Source organism: Colletotrichum acutatum (genome assembly GCF_030867785.1).
Source record: "Colletotrichum acutatum strain CBS 112980 chromosome Unknown BDZ83scaffold_6, whole genome shotgun sequence".
Lineage (NCBI taxonomy): Eukaryota > Fungi > Ascomycota > Sordariomycetes > Glomerellales > Glomerellaceae > Colletotrichum > Colletotrichum acutatum.
Window position 1 is genome coordinate 312,820 of NW_026849000.1, and position 16,738 is coordinate 329,557.

Sequence of the window (16,738 nt, forward strand, 5' to 3'; positions counted from 1 at the left end):
TCCCATCTTGGGCAGCATTCAACCCCTTATATACCCGACTTGACTCATCTCGACAAGGCACACACATACGACAAGTATTAACCCGCGCCTACCACCACACCACCCACATTGAATTTCAAAAAATTTCAATTCTACTCTTTTCAAATACATACATCGCAACCGGATCGCTCATAACGGACATTTCGCTCTCACTTTCGTCGCGCCTGTCTACGGCGAAAAGGCTCCTTGCCTTGGACATTGGTTCACACCGTCAACTCACAACCCTACCGTTGATCGACAATTCCCCGGCCACCCAGCGCCGCCCAATAACCACCAACCATGTCTACCGCCAACAAAAAAGAGGCTCGCGTCACCTTCCAGACCACAAAGGGCCACCGCCACCAATCGAGCGACTCTAGCATCTCCGTAATCAGCTCAAGCCCTTCCGCCCAGGACTACTTCGACCTTGAGTTGAAGTACAATAAGCTGCTGGACGATATGTCACGACTCAAGAGCGAAACCAAAGCTCGCTACGCCGCCCTCGAGAACAATATTGAAGTTCTCAAGATCGACAAGAAAGCCTGGGAGCGCGAAAAGGATAACTTGCGCACCGAAAACCAGGTTCTACGGGAGGATCTCCGCAAGGCACAACGCCACAGCCCCTCTCGAGAGTCGACAAAGATGTCGGGCGCACTTCCCAGCCAACCACCCTCTCCAAGAGAACACAAGGAGAGAGAGCACAGGGAGCCCAGAGAATACAAGGAGCCCAGAGAACACAAGGAGCCCAAGGAGTCAAAGGCTTTGCGTCGCAGCGACTCCAAGCACCGCACCCGCGGTGAGAGCAAAGTCCGCAAGCCCACCGAGGACAAGGAGCTTGCGAAGCGCTGCCAGGAAGACAAGGTGCGCCTCGGCCGCCGCTTCGAGCACAAGGACGACAAGAGCACCTCCAGCGGAAGCTCGAGGGGCAGCAAGCAGGGCAGCTACATTGAGCCCATGGGTCCCAGCGCTCCTCGGCCCGCTTCCATCGTGGAGCCGACCCGTCCCCGTACCAAGCGCTCCGAGTCTACGTCGTACGCCATAAGACCTACCGTCCTTACGACCACAACTGTCACCGATTCACCTTACGACCAGCACACTCCAGGCTACCCGGACCACGAGAGTCCTTTCAGCTATGAAGGTAGTGCATATGGCCATGGCCATTCACCATACGTTGAGGATGGAAGTTATTACGCACACCCTCTACCAGAGACCACCCGCGGGAGGTCGCGTCGGTAAAGCATCCGACACAAACAAGCAAGAAGCAACCAAAAAAATTGGCCAAGCCCTGTGTGACACACTCCCAGCGGGCAAGGGTGGTTTTTTTTTTCTTCGCTGCTGAAAAATACGTTTACGATACTCTGCATTCAGCCACAGGAAATTCTTCATCCCTGGCAAACGCAGCCTCCAACCGATAAGGCGGTGCGGGGAGGGAAGAGGCTTGAAAAGCGGCCTTTTCTGCACCTTTTCTCCAAGACGGGATGGGCGCTCTGAGGCTACAGATGGGACCCCCGCACCCGCACCGAGTCCGGGCGCAACGACTTACTTGAGAGTTGAGACGCCAGCCGGTTGACGCAATTAGTCGGTTGACTCATCCTCGATGACATTCTTCGGCGAACTTGGCCGTTTCCCGAGGCCAATTGTTTATTTCAGGAGACGGAAATCCGCCTCCTCAAAAAGTTTTTGATTTTTGGTTTTTTTCTTCCTTTTCCATATTGCTCAGTCATGTATCAAATCCTGTACTAGCTCTCTCATGTCAACAACTCGATACCCAATACCCAATACCCTTTCATGTTTTCCACGATATATCATTATCTATATACCTGAGTTTCATCCGAGGTCATCACATCTTTTCATCACTTGACGTCGATTGACGCCATCCCAAATATAAAATAAAATCTTTAAAACAAACAATCGTTCCAAACCATATAAACTACTCGTACAACATACGTAAAAATCCCCACCGCCACAATGAAGCTGTACCCCTCCCTCAACCCCGACCTCGCCGACTGGGCCGCCCGCCAACCCGTCTTCTTCACGGCCTCGGCCCCAACCCACCACCCCCACATCAACGTCTCCCCCAAGGGCCTCTCCGCCCACTTCGCCGTCCTCTCGCCCAACTTGGTCGCCTACATTGACCGCACCGGCTCCGGGTGCGAGACCATTGCCCACAGCTACGAGAACGGTCGGCTGACGCTCATGTTCATGTCCTTCGGGCCCGCCCCGCGTATCCTGCGTCTGTTTTGCAAGAGCCGGATCGTGGAGTGGGATCACCCGGACTTTGATAAGTGGATGAAGCGTGTCATCCCGCAGAGTGATGAGGCCGGCGGCGTTGGTAACAGTAACAGGGAGTCGTATGATGGTGCTAGGGCTGTTGTTATCGGCGAGGTGTGGGAGGTGCAGACGAGTTGCGGGTATGGCGTGCCCATGGTGAGGAGGGAGCTTTATGCGCCTGCCACGGCGTCGGAGGACGGGACGCTAGAGAAGGCGACGCAGCAGCGGCCGCAGCGGCACGACACTATCGATACCGGAAAGGAGGACACCGCCCAGACGAAGAGAGACGAACTCTCCGTCTTTGAAGAGCGTCCCACGCTCGACTACTACTGGAAAAAGCGCGTCGACAATAATACCGTGAATACCTACCAGGTCGAGACGAACCGCACCTCCATCGACGGGTTACCCGGGCTGAAGGCAGCGAGGCGGGATGCCGGGGAGACGCTCTGGGTCGCGGACCTCAAGGCGGAGGTGCTGCGCGCTGCGAGGGAGACGAGGGGTGTTTTGTTGGGGGTTTTGATTGCTGTTTTGGTGTATTTTGGTACTGGGGTGGTGGGTGGGTTGGTTGTGAGGTGGAGGGAGGGGAGGGAGCATAATTGGATTTGGCCTAATTGAGGCTGTGGTTTTGATACATTGGGATGGGAATGGTTGGTCATGGAGATTGCTCAACTTTGAAGTTTTTTTTTTCTTGAAAAAAAAAGGTAGATGATGGGCGTGGCAGGAAGTAGTAAATGCGAAATGCCAGTTGGCTGTTTTTGGGAATGACCGTGGTGGCATCTGTTGTCAATTGCGAAGCTATCGCGAAATCCCAATAGCGGAATGAGAAGGAGTGCTAATGGGAGAGTGTGAGAAAGCTTGTATCGGATTATGGTCGCCCGAATTCCACATAACAGACTGGAACCTCCGTAAACTCACGATTCTGTCCTATTAGGATAATCTCTACTTGATTCTCATACTCCTCGGCCACTCGTGATGATCTCTCAGGTCAAGGTGCGCTTACGACAGCCAACCACCAACCATCGACTACCTCCTCCCGCCAAACCCTTTGCGCTGATCACACCCCAACGCCACATCCTCTGCAATGCACAATGCTGCTGGTATCGGCGGGTGATATCGTCAAAGAATAATCGATATTGTGGATGGCGCGGGGAGGGGGGCAACTGCATCCAGCGAACCGGGTGTTGCGTCGCCCATACTCCGTACCTCTTCATCGCATCGTGGCCCTCACTCATTAGGCCCGTTGGGCAGAAACGCAGGTGGTGCGCAGGTACGCAATAACGCCCACCCATTGCCTATACTTGCTGACCCTTCCCGCACCTGCGAACCCGCATGCTGCGCTCTTCTTTCACACGTGGGAATCGACCATGCGAGGTACAATCACTTTTCAAAACGAATGCAAAAAATTCTTTGCCTTGCGTCTTCCCTCCCCTTGGATCATCCCGTGCCTGCAGCAGGGGCGGCGGACTCGCGCGCCGCATCCTTGTTGCCGCTGTTGCTGCCCGACGCACCAGCCGCCGCGGCCTTACCACCACCACGACCACGCCTGGTCCGCTTATGGTGCTCCGGCTTCTCGGAAGGCGTGGCGTTGCTGTTAGATGCATTGGTCGTCGATGGTGCAGCAGAGCTAGAGCTTGCTGCTGCGGTATTGGCTGCCTTGCTGTTGTTGGAGTTATTGGCGTTCGAGTTCGAGTTCGAGGCGGCAGGCTTCTTCTCCTTGCGCTCAAGAACTTGGACTGTGCCCTGGGCAACCTGTATGGGGCTCGCGGCAACTGCCTTTACGAGACCGTCGTGATCGGAGAAGTCAACATAGGCAAAGCCCTTGCGCTTGTCGATTTCCACAAAGGTGACGGTGCCAAAAACCTCCATAGCTTGCTTGAGGAGTGCCTCGGTTACACCTTGTGATGGATTTGCGTGCTTGACGAAACCACGGGTCACGCCAGCGGTGACGGCCGCAGTGCTCTTCTTTGCGTTGCTGCCCTTGCCTGATGCCTTAGGACCGGTAGGGGCGTTGGACTTGGCATTCGCTGGCGCAGCGGCTGGCTGCGAATTCGAGCTCGATGCTTCCTTATCGGTCTTGGCAGCCTTTTCCTTGTTCTTCTCCTCGTCCTTCTTCTTAAGCAAGATGACCGGTGCTTTGGCAGGTGCCGGAGCGCTAGAAGAGCCGCTCGCCTCGGTTGACTTGCCCTTTGGTTCATTGGCACTTGCGTTCTTTCCACCACCGCCTCTTCTAGAACGACCTGACTTAGGTGCCGTGGGCGTGGCGTTTCTCTCGGACGTTTGTGAAGCAGCTGAGGATGCCGGAGCGGGAGCCGGGACGGGTGGCGGAGCAGCGGCTGGGGCTTCGACCACTGGCTGAGCTGCTTCCTTTGACGATGTTCCCTTCGAATCGGCCTCAGCTTTGGCAGCATCGAGTCGTGCCCTCCTATGGGCGCTTCCGGGGCTGATGCCAAGGTCTCGCTGCAAGATGCGGGCAGCAGCCGCAATACCAGCTCGCCTACTCTTGGGCTGATCCTGAGACGAGGAAGAGGAGGCCTGCGTGATCTGGCTGGCGACAGCTTCTGCGGCCTTAACAGCGTCCGCAGTGGCCTTTTTGGTGAGGATTTTGACCGTCTCTTTGGGTTTATCGGCCGATTTGTCTCCCTTAGAGTCCTTCTTGCCTTTCTTTGAATCCTCCGCCGTTGATGCCGACGACTTGCCCTTGGTGCTGGAGTCTTGCCGAGCCTGCTTAGCGCTCTTAGCGGCGGCAGCCTCTTTCTGCTTGTTGGCCTTCTTTTCCTTGAGAAACTCAATCAACGGTGTCGTTGTGACCTTCGTTTCGGGCTTCGTTTCCTCCACATCCTTGTTCTCATTGCTCTCATTATCTTTATCAATCTCAGGATTGGTCAAGGATTGTAGAAAGGCCATGAACTCGGGGTCCTGATCAATAGTTCCCTGCCTTGGGTCGGTGCGCTTCTTGCTACTGGGGACTTTGTTGTATATCGCAAACTCGAGAACGGGCGGGCCGACTAGGGAAGCGCTATTGGATGTCATCTTTGCATCTTCCCAAGACTTGGCCTGAATTAGATTCGACAACGTGTTAAGGCTCTCGCGCTTAAGAACATGAAGATAGACTCGTCCTGGCCTCGATGGCTTCGCAGGGCTAGGCGCAAGAAGCATTAGCCACCAACCCTTGGACACATGGGAGCAAGCACATACTCATGAGAGATCTTCCCAGCCTCAAAGTTGTGCCAGCTAACGAGGCCATTGCCGGCCTTCCATTCGTCGCCTAGGTTGTTCCATAATTCTTGCTCCGTCATGCCAGGGGGCAGTCTTCGAATAACAACCTTGTCGCCCTCGACGGGAGTCCTACTCTTATTGGACTTTGGCGCATCAGTAGTGGCCTGTTGGCCGGAGACCGAAAGAACTCCATTTGTCTTTCGAGATGCGCCTTGGGCGCCAGAGGTTGCCATTGTGGAATAGATAGCCTTATATGCGTATGCTCGTGATCAATACCTGATAGAGGATGGCTACGCTGTTTTTGTTTGGTTATTGTTTCTTGTCTTGTAGCCTGGTGATAAGCTGTGCAAGAAACATTGGAAAATGTTTAAGTGGGAGTGTTCCGAAAGACGAAGTCTGCTGCGCAAAGGGTCCAAGAAGGTGTGTGCAAGACCTGGCTCAGATGTCAAAAGGTGATGTGATGGCAGGGTAGTGACGCGGGGCTTTGGGTTCACCTTAACTTCAGATCTGAAAGAATGGCTCACAACGGGCCACTGCCTCATGTGGGCCTTATCTTATCTTTTGCACTAGCCCTTTTTGGATAGCTTTGTCTGGGTGGGGCTCAAGGGCTGTCCTTCCACTCCTCACCTCACACAGCCCCACAAACTTCACTTCGGAAAAACCTCGGCAGAAACACAACCTCTCACAGAGCATCTTCGGTCAAATAATATTCCGATACACCTAATATTCCGAGGTTCACCCAGCACCCACCAGCCATCAAGATGGCAGGTCAAGAGAAAGAAGGTGGTACCTCGAACATCAAGGACAAAGAAATCGAGGATATCGACGTCTACCCGGAGACCTTTCCGGATTTCAAACAGTTGAAAATAGCTTCACCTGCCCAAGCTACGGAAGGAAGTCATTCACGGGAAGCTGCGACGAGTTCTGAGTACAGAGAGCCGACTGCGCAAGAGATCGAAGCGGCCATCCGACGAGCAAACAGCTATCAGAATAATCCGCTTACCAACACTGTCAGACGGCGCAGACCGACTGGCGACCGTGCTCGCAACCGCAGCGCAGCCGTATCTTTTCAACTCCCTTCAGTTCCACCGGGCGCAACTCCCATCAACCTCGGAGCGCATCATCCTACCAGTCCCCAGCAGGTGCCTGTCGCATCTGAACGTGCTACCCCAGCGTCCGTCCGCGGTCGTGGAATTCCAGTCCCTGGTCGTTCTGGCTACATCCCCACCCTCCCCCCTCTTAGCAATCCGCCGCGCCGACAACTCAGAGACCCCAACTCAGGCCGTCCCGTTGTAGTTGGAGGTTTCGATAACCTGCTCGACGAGTACAACCAGCGAGTTCTGCGTCGCAAAGCCCATGACCAGCGGACTCTCGAATCATTCTTGCAGAATTCGTCACCCGAAAGCACCTGGAACTCACAGAACCCTCGTCCTCTACCAGAGCTCCCCCCTGCTAGCACTGCCCAGCAGTCCACAACAGCCGCACCCAGCCGTGCTGCCCATAATACCCCTCCGACGCTCCCCGCTCAGAACAGTGCTCCACCGCACCCTTCGCCTTTGCAGTCACACCCGGTCGCCTTGAATCAGCAGGAGCCTTTTCCAACGCCCTCACGTCGCCGTGCCCGGTCCGCATCATTCTCAACACCGTCGAACGCCTCTTCTCTCGCTTTCTACGGCCCGGCTCAAAATCAACCTCCCCCTGAGACCATCCAGGAGGAATCATCGACCGAATACGAGGAACTCGATCACTCTGAGGAGCCCGATATTCGCACCGCACAAATTGGTCGCTCCATTCAACAGTCCAACGGTTCATCGCACGTTTCGCTCCGCGGCGGAAGTCTTGATCTTGACGATTTCCCAGAGGATTTCGATCCGAGCTACTACGAGTCCGACGATATCGACGACGACATCGACGACGACTTGGCTGTGTATTACACCGAATTCAATCCAAACATTTCCGAGGACTTCAACCCGTACGACATCGAGGCAACATCTCAGGTGCATACCCAAGTACTCGAAAAAATGGCGAGCCACATCCCCCGACCCGGCCCCGCCAAACTCTCTCCCAATGCGGGCTTAGACGAGTGGCTGGAGGAAGCCAAGCAGTGTCATTACTTGCCCGAGCGCGCCATGAAAGAGCTGTGCGAGCTTGTAAAGGAGGTACTCATGGAGGGTGAGGAATACTATAATCCTCTCTTCTCTAACCTTGTGCTGACTTGTGGAATCTAGAATCCAATATTCAGCCTGTGTGCACCCCGGTCACAATTTGCGGTGACATCCATGGTCAATTCTACGATCTGCTGGAGCTCTTTCGTGTTGCGGGTGGAATGCCTGGCGAGTCGAATGTGGAGGCCCCCAAGACTGCCACCACGGTCATCAGCCCCGAGGACATTGAGCCTCCTACCGAGATTACGAACCCGAAGCTCAAAAAGAAGGTCCGCAATGCTGGCAGCCCCCCTGCTGATGAAGACGATGAGGACGACGCCGCGGCCGCTGATACCAGCGCGACTTCCCGAGCCGACTCCGCCGTTGAGGTCTCCACCACGTCGCAGTCTGCCGACACCCGCTTCATCTTCTTGGGTGACTTCGTCGATCGTGGCTACTTCAGTTTGGAGACTTTTACTCTACTCATGTGCTTGAAGGCTAAGTAGGTAACTTTTGCCGTCCGTTGCACCATCATACTAATCATTTTCAGATACCCCGACAGAATCGTCCTCGTTCGTGGCAACCACGAGTCCCGCCAAATCACCCAGGTGTACGGATTCTACGAGGAGTGCCAGCAAAAGTATGGCAACGCTTCCGTGTGGAAGGCGTGCTGCCATGTCTTCGACTTCCTCGTCCTCGCTGCTATTGTCGATGGAGAGCTTCTCTGCGTCCATGGTGGTCTTAGTCCGGAGATCCGCACCATCGACCAGATCCGCGTTGTTGCCCGTGCGCAGGAGATCCCTCACGAAGGCGCTTTCTGCGATCTTGTTTGGTCCGATCCCGAAGACGTCGAGACTTGGGCTATTAGCCCTCGCGGCGCTGGCTGGCTCTTTGGCGACAAGGTTGCAACCGAGTTCAACCACGTGAACGGTCTTAAGCTTATCGCTAGAGCTCACCAGCTTGTCAATGAGGGTTACAAGGTCAGTGCCTATCATCAGTCCGCATTACTGGGTTTATGCTAACGCAAAATAGTATCACTTCCCGCAGAACTCTGTCGTCACGGTGTGGTCGGCTCCGAACTACTGCTACCGCTGCGGTAATGTTGCGTCCATCATGACCGTCGACAAGGATATGAACCCCAAGTTCAGCATTTTCTCGGCAGTCCCCGACGAACAGCGCCATGTCCCTGCCAACCGCCGCGGACCGGGCGACTACTTCCTCTGATTGGGCTCGCTGATCTCTATATCGGAGACGTAACTGTGCTGGGGACGCGTTTGGAACACCGTCGGGGTTTTGTCCTGAGGTTCCAACGTGGTTCTTGCTGAAATCACGTCTCCAACTACCGGCCGCTCGGAATCAAGCGGCGAGGCTCTGAATATCACGATGAGCCTCACATTCGTCTTAGTACACAAAACCGTCTTGGGAACTAAACACCCGGGCATCACTGTCGTGCATGGAAAATACGCACGATGATGAGAGATGGTTCTTCTTTTGCTGCAGACGGAACGTTTTTGCTGTCAAGAGCAGCGCACTTGAACATGGCATAATCCACGTCTGAATTTTTGCCTGACCCATTGCCTGGGTTGTATCGTGATTTCTGGGCATGAGCACTGAGTACTCCGCGGACAATAGCTTGTCTTTGGCTCGCTTGCCACAAATATTTGAGGAGTGACTCGCTCGTTTGCTCGGAACGATCACGAAGGAAAGGAAACGAGATTAGAATCTCAAAGCTGGCTCGGCCTCGAAAAACGTGGAGAGGAACGTCGGGATGAGAGAGGACGGGCTGGTTACTTTTGACGTATTTGACGATGTCATGCATGGAATAGAGGGCAGGGGAAGACCTTCTTGTAGATTAGGCATAGAGATGTTCAATACCCATACATTCTGAAACCAGGAAAGCTAGACTACACGTTGGGTGCCGTAAACGTTGCTTCGTTCGTGCTAATGCAGGCGATATGCCTTGATAATGACCAAAGAGCTTATGAATGCCAGAAACCACGCGCCATACTTTTGTCCCACATCCGCCATACCGCATCGAACCCCAAGTCACACCGGACGCCCTGCGATATACTAGGGTACTCCGTAAACCGAACCCTCACCAAACCCCTTCAAGCGCGCTTGACTTCCCACTTCAGATCCTTGATGCTCACTTCCTCTCCTGCCTTCTCGTCATAGTCATACCACTCGCCGTCCGTGAGCTCAATGGCAGAAAACTTGCTGTTTGAATCAATGCCCTCGGCGAGCCACTCGCCCTCGGGGATGAACTCAGTGAACTCAAGTCCACGGCAGTCGAACTCGAGAATCTTTTGCTGCTTCGCGGGCTCGCCTTGTTCATACGAAGCCGGGGCGGCCTTTACGGAAGCGGAAGACTCGCGCTTGCAGTTCTTGCACTTCCAGACGAAGTTGGCCTCGCCTCTGCTGCCGCTCATTTCATTTTCGTCCTGAATTGAACAGCAGATGAGTGGGGTGTCCAAAAGCCTTATGGTCAGGGGAGAGACTCACGAAGCGATTGACACCGACGGTCTTGTCATGAACTTCGCGACAGGATGTGCACTGGACTTTGAAAGTGTACCAGAAGGGATTACCCTCGCTATCATCGGGGCGGAGATTTGTGACGCTGTAGAAAGTTAGTGTCATGTTCTGAGATCTTGGAACTATTCAGACTGACCCGTTGAGCTCGGCTGTGAGATAAAGGGCGAACATTGTCTATTTGGCTTTCCTTCTGAGCTCAGTGCCTTTCAGATTGTGGTTGTTCGATTGTTTCCCGCACCCGGCGCTGTCGAGGGCCGCTGTAAAGTCATGGTGGGGTTACTTCATGGAGGGGCAGCTGCGTCACTTCTATAAGCAGATACACCATTTAGTCACAATAGTCGCTTAATCGCATAATGTCTATCTACATTTTCAATTGGCCCTTGTCAATTGGACCCGTCATCTCGGCCAAGCTAAGTCGATCGTCAGTAATTGTGCATCAGACGATAATTTCCGCGCCTGGAACGTACCGATCATTTCGACCACCCTCGACGCCTCGTCGCACGTCAACGCATCAATTCGACTCAGAGAGGCTGCCACAATAGCCGGCATGCCGTCAGAATGCAGGCAATCTGGTCTAGAGCGGGCCAGGCGCACCGATGCGGCTGCAAGGCCTGCTTTAATGCCTCCGGGGGCATGATACGGCAGTCGGCGACGCGCTCGACGCAACGAAAACCGACCTTTAGCGAGATCTTCACGGCGTGCTATACATCGATAATGGCAACGGCAGCGATGCTGGATGCAGGGAGGAAAGACAGGCGGCGAAAGGATTTGGACCGACAGATTGAAGAGGTCTCGAGCGAGCTGGCAAATCTTGTCGAAAAAGCAAAGGAGAAAGCTCCCAAAAAACCGCCTGCTGGGGACATTGGCAACCGATATCCGGGCGCATTACAAGATCACGTTCCACAAAACCCCGAAATCAGCAAGATTCTCGACGCCCTCGGGCCCTCATATAGGTGGCAGAGAACTGTTGCGACAAAGGCCGACGTGGACCGTTTATGGAAGATATACGAGCTGAGTCCTTCAACCGAAGTCAGAGGGGTCAATTACGAAGCCTTGGTTAAGAAGCTCGCGACAGAAGAGTGGATGCCCATTGAGCACCGCGCACCGCGGACGCCGAGGCAAGCCAAGGCGGCAGCGGTGGCAACGAAAGCTTTGGTCTACAAATTTCTCGACGCAGGCGAATCTATGGTTGGACGCGAAGGAATGCAAACGGCGCGAGAGGAGGTAGACAAGCTGATACGGAGGAAGTTCCCTATCTGGGATGAAAGCGAACTGAGCAATGAGGCTCTGAACACGTGGAGCCGGGAGCTGAACAAGGCGTTGAGGAGTATTTTTGACGCCTCGACTCCCGAGAACTTTCAACATACGATTTACAGTGTATGTCACAATCTCCTCGTATCGCCTTCATCCCTCACCATTCACACATACAACCATCTTATTGCGGGCCTGGACAGAGTTGGGATGCATGGCCTTGCTTCAGCGGTGGTTCTTTCTTTCTACCAGGGCAAGCTTGAGCCCACGCAGCTTACCCTGGTGTGCATCCTCAATCACTACAGGACGACGCAGGACGCAGACAACTTTGCGGGTTTCATCGCTCGCATGACCGGCAAAGACCAACGAGGTGCCAAGATCCGGAGAAAGAGGCGCGAGGAGGTGGCGGAGCATTTCTCTCTTCACGGATGGGCTAGAAGGAAAGATGTCGCAATCGGCTCCCATTACGTCGTCGAGAGGGCGCGTTTTGATGAAAGAGTCTTCGCCGCTATCATCGAAGGCATGTTGGCTTTCGACAGACTGAGGGCTGCTGTGGGTGCATTTGCGGCGAGCATCACGGCAGACCTCGTAATTAGCCCGCGGACGACGTCCGAGCTGCTCGATTATTGCGCCCGCTCCCTGGATCGCACAGCTGCAGCCAAGGTTTTGGAAGTACTGAAGAGCAGACCCGTGCTGATCAAGAAAGCATTCTTTCGAGAGAACGACAAGCTATATCTTGCGCGGCGCATACGGAGCTTACTGGATATTTGCGGCTTGGAACACAGCTTGCCGATCAGCGTGGCACCGTTCTTGAAAGATCCTATGTTCTCGATTGTGTCAAGCGAGGAGCAAAAGCGTGTAGCTTACATCACACGAATAGCCCACACCGTATACCAAACGGAGTGGTTATTGGACAGCGCGCGCGACTACATTCAGCGCGTGAAAACGGGTAGCGCCAGTACTATCCGCATTGATTCGGGCTCTCCGCAGATGTACAGGATGTGGAGAGCGACAAAGTTGGTTTGGCCAGTGCCTGAGGGTCTCCCGGAAGACCAACCCGGGACGTCTTTCTCGCAGGAGGAAAACGTCGACTGGTCTGCTTGGGATCGCCTGGATGAAGCGTCAGAGACACAGCTGTCGCAGAAAAGCATGAGTAAAAGCAACGCTCTTTCAAAGAATCAGGGTCAATCGTCCGCATGGGATCGCCTTGAAGAGGCGGCGGGGATGAAACCGAAGAACACGAAGCACGAGAACAAAACCACCATTGACGAGGTTTTTGAAACGATCGAAATTCTGTAAATATGTACTATACCACACATGTAACATTATGGTTATATGGCACGTATATGCCAAGGCCAAATTGATGGATAGAATAGAGGGCCTAGGCCAAAGCCAGCTGTCAGATGCCCCTGATAGTAGGGGCTCATGTACATCAAAATATCAAGCAATTCAAATAAGGACGACCGCACTGCATCATTGATACAAATAAGGTTCCTCTACCAAGTGAGGTAGGTTCTGGTCGATCCGCTTCCGTTGGCTTCCGGATAGCAAGGTATTATTCTAGACAAGAAGTTGCTCCGGTTCAAACTCTCATGGTTGCTTTTTCTTCCTCAACCCCGCTCCGTTGACTTACACAAGTGCACCTGCTACCTACCTACCTCACCACCTCCCCTCTCACCTGCTGCGTCTCTTCGCATTCTTTAGAAAAAGAAGTCACGAAATATTCTTACACATTTTATATTCTTACACATTTTATACTGACCCCTCAAGGATTAATCAAGAGTTGAACACTATGATCTGGTTCCCAAGGGACTGGCAGGAGTCGACGGAGCCGGTGGAGTTTGCGGACCAGGGCGGTTGTGGTCTTCCCGGACTACGAGGCGGAGGAGGCCTACCTGATCGCGCACGACAGGTACAGCAAGACGCTGCAGCTGGAGCACACCGTCGACGCGGTGCAGCACTCGCTGGCGGAGCGGTTTGATATATTGGAGCTTGATCATCGCGGTGTTTAGGAGTCGCGGGAGTACATGCCGCTCGGGTTGATGAGGCTTGGTAGGGACCAGGATGCGTATAATGTGGCAAAGTGGTGGACGCTGCGCGACGATGGGGTTTATCCGCGGCTGAAAAGGCAGAAGCGGTACAAGGAGGATGTGTTTGAGTCACCGTACGCGATTATGAGGAGCAAGAATGTGCTGTTTGGGACGTTGGATGGGCTACTGCTGCTCAAGATCAAGCTGTACCTGGACCTCTGGGACATTTGCAACGCGGACCGGATGCTGAGGAAGGTGGTCGTCTACTGCAAGGGTAAAGGCGGCATTGAGAGGGTCCTTCCATCCGAGGTGATTGACACGATCCAGCGGTACAATATCCGGTCGCACATCATCCGGGAGCGACGCGAACTGGCGGAGAATCACGGATTCGTGGCGTCGCCGCTGGTGCGCAATCTCAAGAGGCAGATCCTGGAGCTGGCGCGGGCGGTGTACGATAATCCCGAGTACACTGGCGATGAGATGGAGGTCAAGTATATTTACGCGCGGCCGTCGTGGGTTGAGATGCCGGAGGCGGCGCAAATCTTGGATGATGCGCGAGAGGGCATTGCGACGATGGCCGAGACGAACCCGTACTGGGCTCGTCGGGTTCCGCTAGACGACGACGACGATGATAATGATGATTCAGATTAGTTTGTGCATGATAAGGTAGACTAGTTGTTAGGTATTGTGTTTTTGGTGCCGCTTGGATTTACTTCCTCGTTCCCTGCGGCTCAAAGCATCAGATCCCCAGGCCGCTACTATTGCTGTGCCAGGACAGCTGAGACCCAAGTACCACAGCTGAACAAGCCTCGAAAGGGAAGTTTGAAGGATGCCAAGAAATGAGATCGTACCATGTCGGTCGCACGTCTTTGACACTGCGCGGGAAGAGGGTTGCGGCCCCGAGCGTCTGGCAAACTGGGATTGACTTTGTTGGGGTAGTCACGAGTGATATCATTGTAATATAATTCAAGGCGGGGGAAAAGAACGAAATTGGGATTTAGACACGACACGTGAAGCAAGCTTGTTTGGATCTGGCTTTGCGTGACAGTTATAGAGGGAAAACTTTCGGATAGGAAGAGGGTTCAAGTAAAGGTATGTTTACCTCATTTGGTGATTGGTTGATGCTACTGATTCGCTGAGTTGTAGAGGCTTCGTCAGAGGGACGAACCTGAAAGCAAAAGGCCATATTAGTTTAGGAGATGCTGTAAGCCGCAAGTGTGGAAAAAGAATCCCAGGAACTGGAGAGTCTAAATTAGTTAGGGGTGGGCGTTGAAGGGATCCCATTTGGCCGTTGTGCTACTCTTTTGGGAGTACGTTGTCAGCTCTTGATTCACGTAAAAAGGCTGAAGACTCTTCCCCAGGTTGATCACAAGGGTACAAAGCTAAACCATGGCAACACATAGTGAAGCGTGACGTTGCCGTTGTACTCCGTACACGAGTTTCTTCCCTGTGGATTGCCATTAGACCCTTGCTGATCAGTCGTCACCCAAGTTCCAACAGCGTGATATTGGCGAGTTTGGCTAGTCAGCAGTAAAAGTGACTAGCAGCTCCGTGAGAGCCGAATTGGCATCAAGCAAGAGGCCCCCAATTCCTGTCATTATCAATCAATATTTGCAGACTGTAGAGGAATGGATGCCGGGATGCCGAGGTCTTTTGCCCTGGCCAAAGTGGCCAGGCGACAGGACCCCTAAAAAAAAAAAAAAAAAAACTTGGAACATGCATCACGGAACCAGATCTGGGTGGGGTCTGGTGTAGGTCATTCCTGGGGCCGCGATGGATTTGGACCAGTCACTTGTATGCGCAAGAGTCAGGACTCAAGGGGTACCCGTACAAAGGTACGCAGCAGAGGCGCGCGGAGGTATGGACATTTGAATACTAGGTAGGTATGTTTAGAATCATGCAGGTGCCTTTTCTCTTCCAACGGCGGCCAAAACGTGCAGTTTGACCGGACAGAGACCGATGTCGGTTTCAGGGTCCTTCCCGCCCTCGGCGAGTCCTCCGGGGGGTGGAAAGGTCATGAGGACGGACGACCTGACAAGCCTACGAGGCGGTCTGGAATTTTTAGACAGCCCATCTGACCCGGCGTGCCGGGAGGGCTGCTCGAAGGCGAGATGAGATGTGTCCCGGGACGCGGCCCCGACTCGCCTCAGGCCCTTCAGCCCAGTGAGCCTACCTTCCCCAAGGTACCTACCTACCTACCTTTCGGAGAGGTGGGAGCGCGGAGCGCGGTGCAGGGCACTAAAGTGATTAGAATTGGGTTATGAGGTACTAGTGAACGGTACAGGCTCACCTGCGATGCACCACCACCACCGGCCGGTAGACGGTAGACCGGCGCAGAATACCTAGGGCATACACGTGTAATCCGATCAATTGAGCCAGCAACATCAGCGTGCAACTCTTTTCATTAATCTTCCTCACTTGTGACGACCACTGACGTGAGGATTCATTCATTGGAGGCATTGGGAGAGAGGAAGGGAAAAAAGGATGGGATAGCCAGTGTTGGTGCTACATCAACGGCGGGGTGACCATGGACAGGCCGGCCAGCTGAAGCCGTGATGGGGCGGCCATCCCGTGACTTGGCGAATCAAACAGGGGCGGCGCTCCACGGGCGGTCAACGGCGGCTTCCAAGTGGCTGACTTCACCGACCGGATAACGCCACACCTCAAGCTGTTTTTGGATACTCTCCAGTGAACACTGTCTTTTTTTTTTTTTTTCTTCATTTCAAGGGCAGGAACCTTACCTAGGGTTCTTGCTGGGTTGCTACTACCATTTGTTGTGCCTGCGTGCCTGCCTTCCAACGCACCTGCCGTCACGTTCAGAAGCGACTGGTGCTGGGTGGTGGAAGGTGAGGTGGTTTGGGTGTCTCAGGTACCTCCCGACTGTGTCTCGAGTCGTCGCGCCGGGGCTCGGCAGTACCCTCCACAGCATCAACTGGTGTGTTGGGTACCTGACGACCGACAAAGAGGTACGGCATGCCAAGGCTTCGGATACCCTGCGGCCGCTGTGGAGGTTGAGATGAGTTCACACCTCCCACACCTCTTCTTTTCTCTCCTGGTGTCCTGCTAGGTATTGCTGTAGTAAGGTGAGGTGCTAAGGTACCAGAGGTGCAGACCTGGAGGTAGGTACTGTTGCATGCTTCCGTCACTTGTCAATCCACTCTCTCCTTGCGCCGGTCGGTCTGAAGTTCTGGTTCATTCATTCATACATAATCCCCCTCCAACCCACTGATGCTCTCCTGAAGGGGGCCCAGATCTTTCTTTTCTCATTCTTCTTCT

At 53.9% G+C, this 16,738-nt stretch overlaps 8 protein-coding genes across 8 annotated transcripts; 5 read left to right on the forward strand and 3 right to left on the reverse strand.

The window, feature by feature from the left end:
- Nucleotides 1-29: 29 nt before the first annotated feature.
- Nucleotides 30-1,620, forward strand: BDZ83DRAFT_374044 (uncharacterized protein). The gene has a single exon (XM_060502664.1). The coding sequence runs from the start codon at nt 319-321 to the stop codon at nt 1,252-1,254; it is 936 nt and encodes a 311-aa protein (XP_060370589.1). The 5' UTR covers nt 30-318; the 3' UTR covers nt 1,255-1,620.
- Nucleotides 1,621-1,986: 366 nt separating this feature from the next.
- Nucleotides 1,987-2,904, forward strand: BDZ83DRAFT_566240 (pyridoxamine phosphate oxidase; the record flags this gene model as incomplete). The annotated part of the gene is made up of 2 exons (XM_060503837.1): nt 1,987-2,477; nt 2,574-2,904. The coding sequence occupies 2 exons, from the start codon at nt 1,987-1,989 to the stop codon at nt 2,902-2,904; spliced, it is 822 nt and encodes a 273-aa protein (XP_060370590.1).
- A 137-nt stretch (nt 2,905-3,041) lies between these two features.
- Nucleotides 3,042-3,645, reverse strand: BDZ83DRAFT_374060 (uncharacterized protein). The gene is made up of 2 exons (XM_060502665.1): nt 3,205-3,645; nt 3,042-3,121 (listed from the first exon to the last, which is right to left on the reverse strand). The coding sequence occupies exon 1, from the start codon at nt 3,576-3,578 to the stop codon at nt 3,270-3,272; it is 309 nt and encodes a 102-aa protein (XP_060370591.1). The 5' UTR covers nt 3,579-3,645; the 3' UTR covers nt 3,042-3,121; nt 3,205-3,269.
- A 78-nt stretch (nt 3,646-3,723) lies between these two features.
- Nucleotides 3,724-5,738, reverse strand: BDZ83DRAFT_646880 (Smg-4/UPF3 family-domain-containing protein; the record flags this gene model as incomplete). The annotated part of the gene is made up of 2 exons (XM_060510023.1): nt 3,724-5,428; nt 5,485-5,738. 2 exons carry the CDS (start codon nt 5,736-5,738, stop codon nt 3,724-3,726), a joined length of 1,959 nt encoding a protein of 652 aa, XP_060370592.1.
- A 1,788-nt stretch (nt 5,739-7,526) lies between these two features.
- BDZ83DRAFT_715596 (calcineurin-like phosphoesterase) lies at nt 7,527-8,873 on the forward strand (the record flags this gene model as incomplete). The annotated part of the gene is made up of 4 exons (XM_060511763.1): nt 7,527-7,677; nt 7,734-8,151; nt 8,200-8,629; nt 8,682-8,873. 4 exons carry the CDS (start codon nt 7,527-7,529, stop codon nt 8,871-8,873), a joined length of 1,191 nt encoding a protein of 396 aa, XP_060370593.1.
- A 641-nt stretch (nt 8,874-9,514) lies between these two features.
- BDZ83DRAFT_601454 (uncharacterized protein) lies at nt 9,515-10,481 on the reverse strand. Its single transcript, XM_060507104.1, has 3 exons — nt 10,318-10,481; nt 10,152-10,266; nt 9,515-10,090 (listed from the first exon to the last, which is right to left on the reverse strand). Exons 1-3 carry the CDS (start codon nt 10,350-10,352, stop codon nt 9,758-9,760), a joined length of 483 nt encoding a protein of 160 aa, XP_060370594.1. The 5' UTR covers nt 10,353-10,481; the 3' UTR covers nt 9,515-9,757.
- A 120-nt stretch (nt 10,482-10,601) lies between these two features.
- BDZ83DRAFT_601455 (uncharacterized protein) lies at nt 10,602-12,899 on the forward strand. Its single transcript, XM_060507105.1, has one exon. It carries the CDS (start codon nt 10,740-10,742, stop codon nt 12,729-12,731), a length of 1,992 nt encoding a protein of 663 aa, XP_060370595.1. The 5' UTR covers nt 10,602-10,739; the 3' UTR covers nt 12,732-12,899.
- A 251-nt stretch (nt 12,900-13,150) lies between these two features.
- BDZ83DRAFT_601457 (uncharacterized protein) lies at nt 13,151-14,459 on the forward strand. The gene has a single exon (XM_060507106.1). The coding sequence runs from the start codon at nt 13,460-13,462 to the stop codon at nt 14,111-14,113; it is 654 nt and encodes a 217-aa protein (XP_060370596.1). The 5' UTR covers nt 13,151-13,459; the 3' UTR covers nt 14,114-14,459.
- Nucleotides 14,460-16,738: the final 2,279 nt, after the last annotated feature.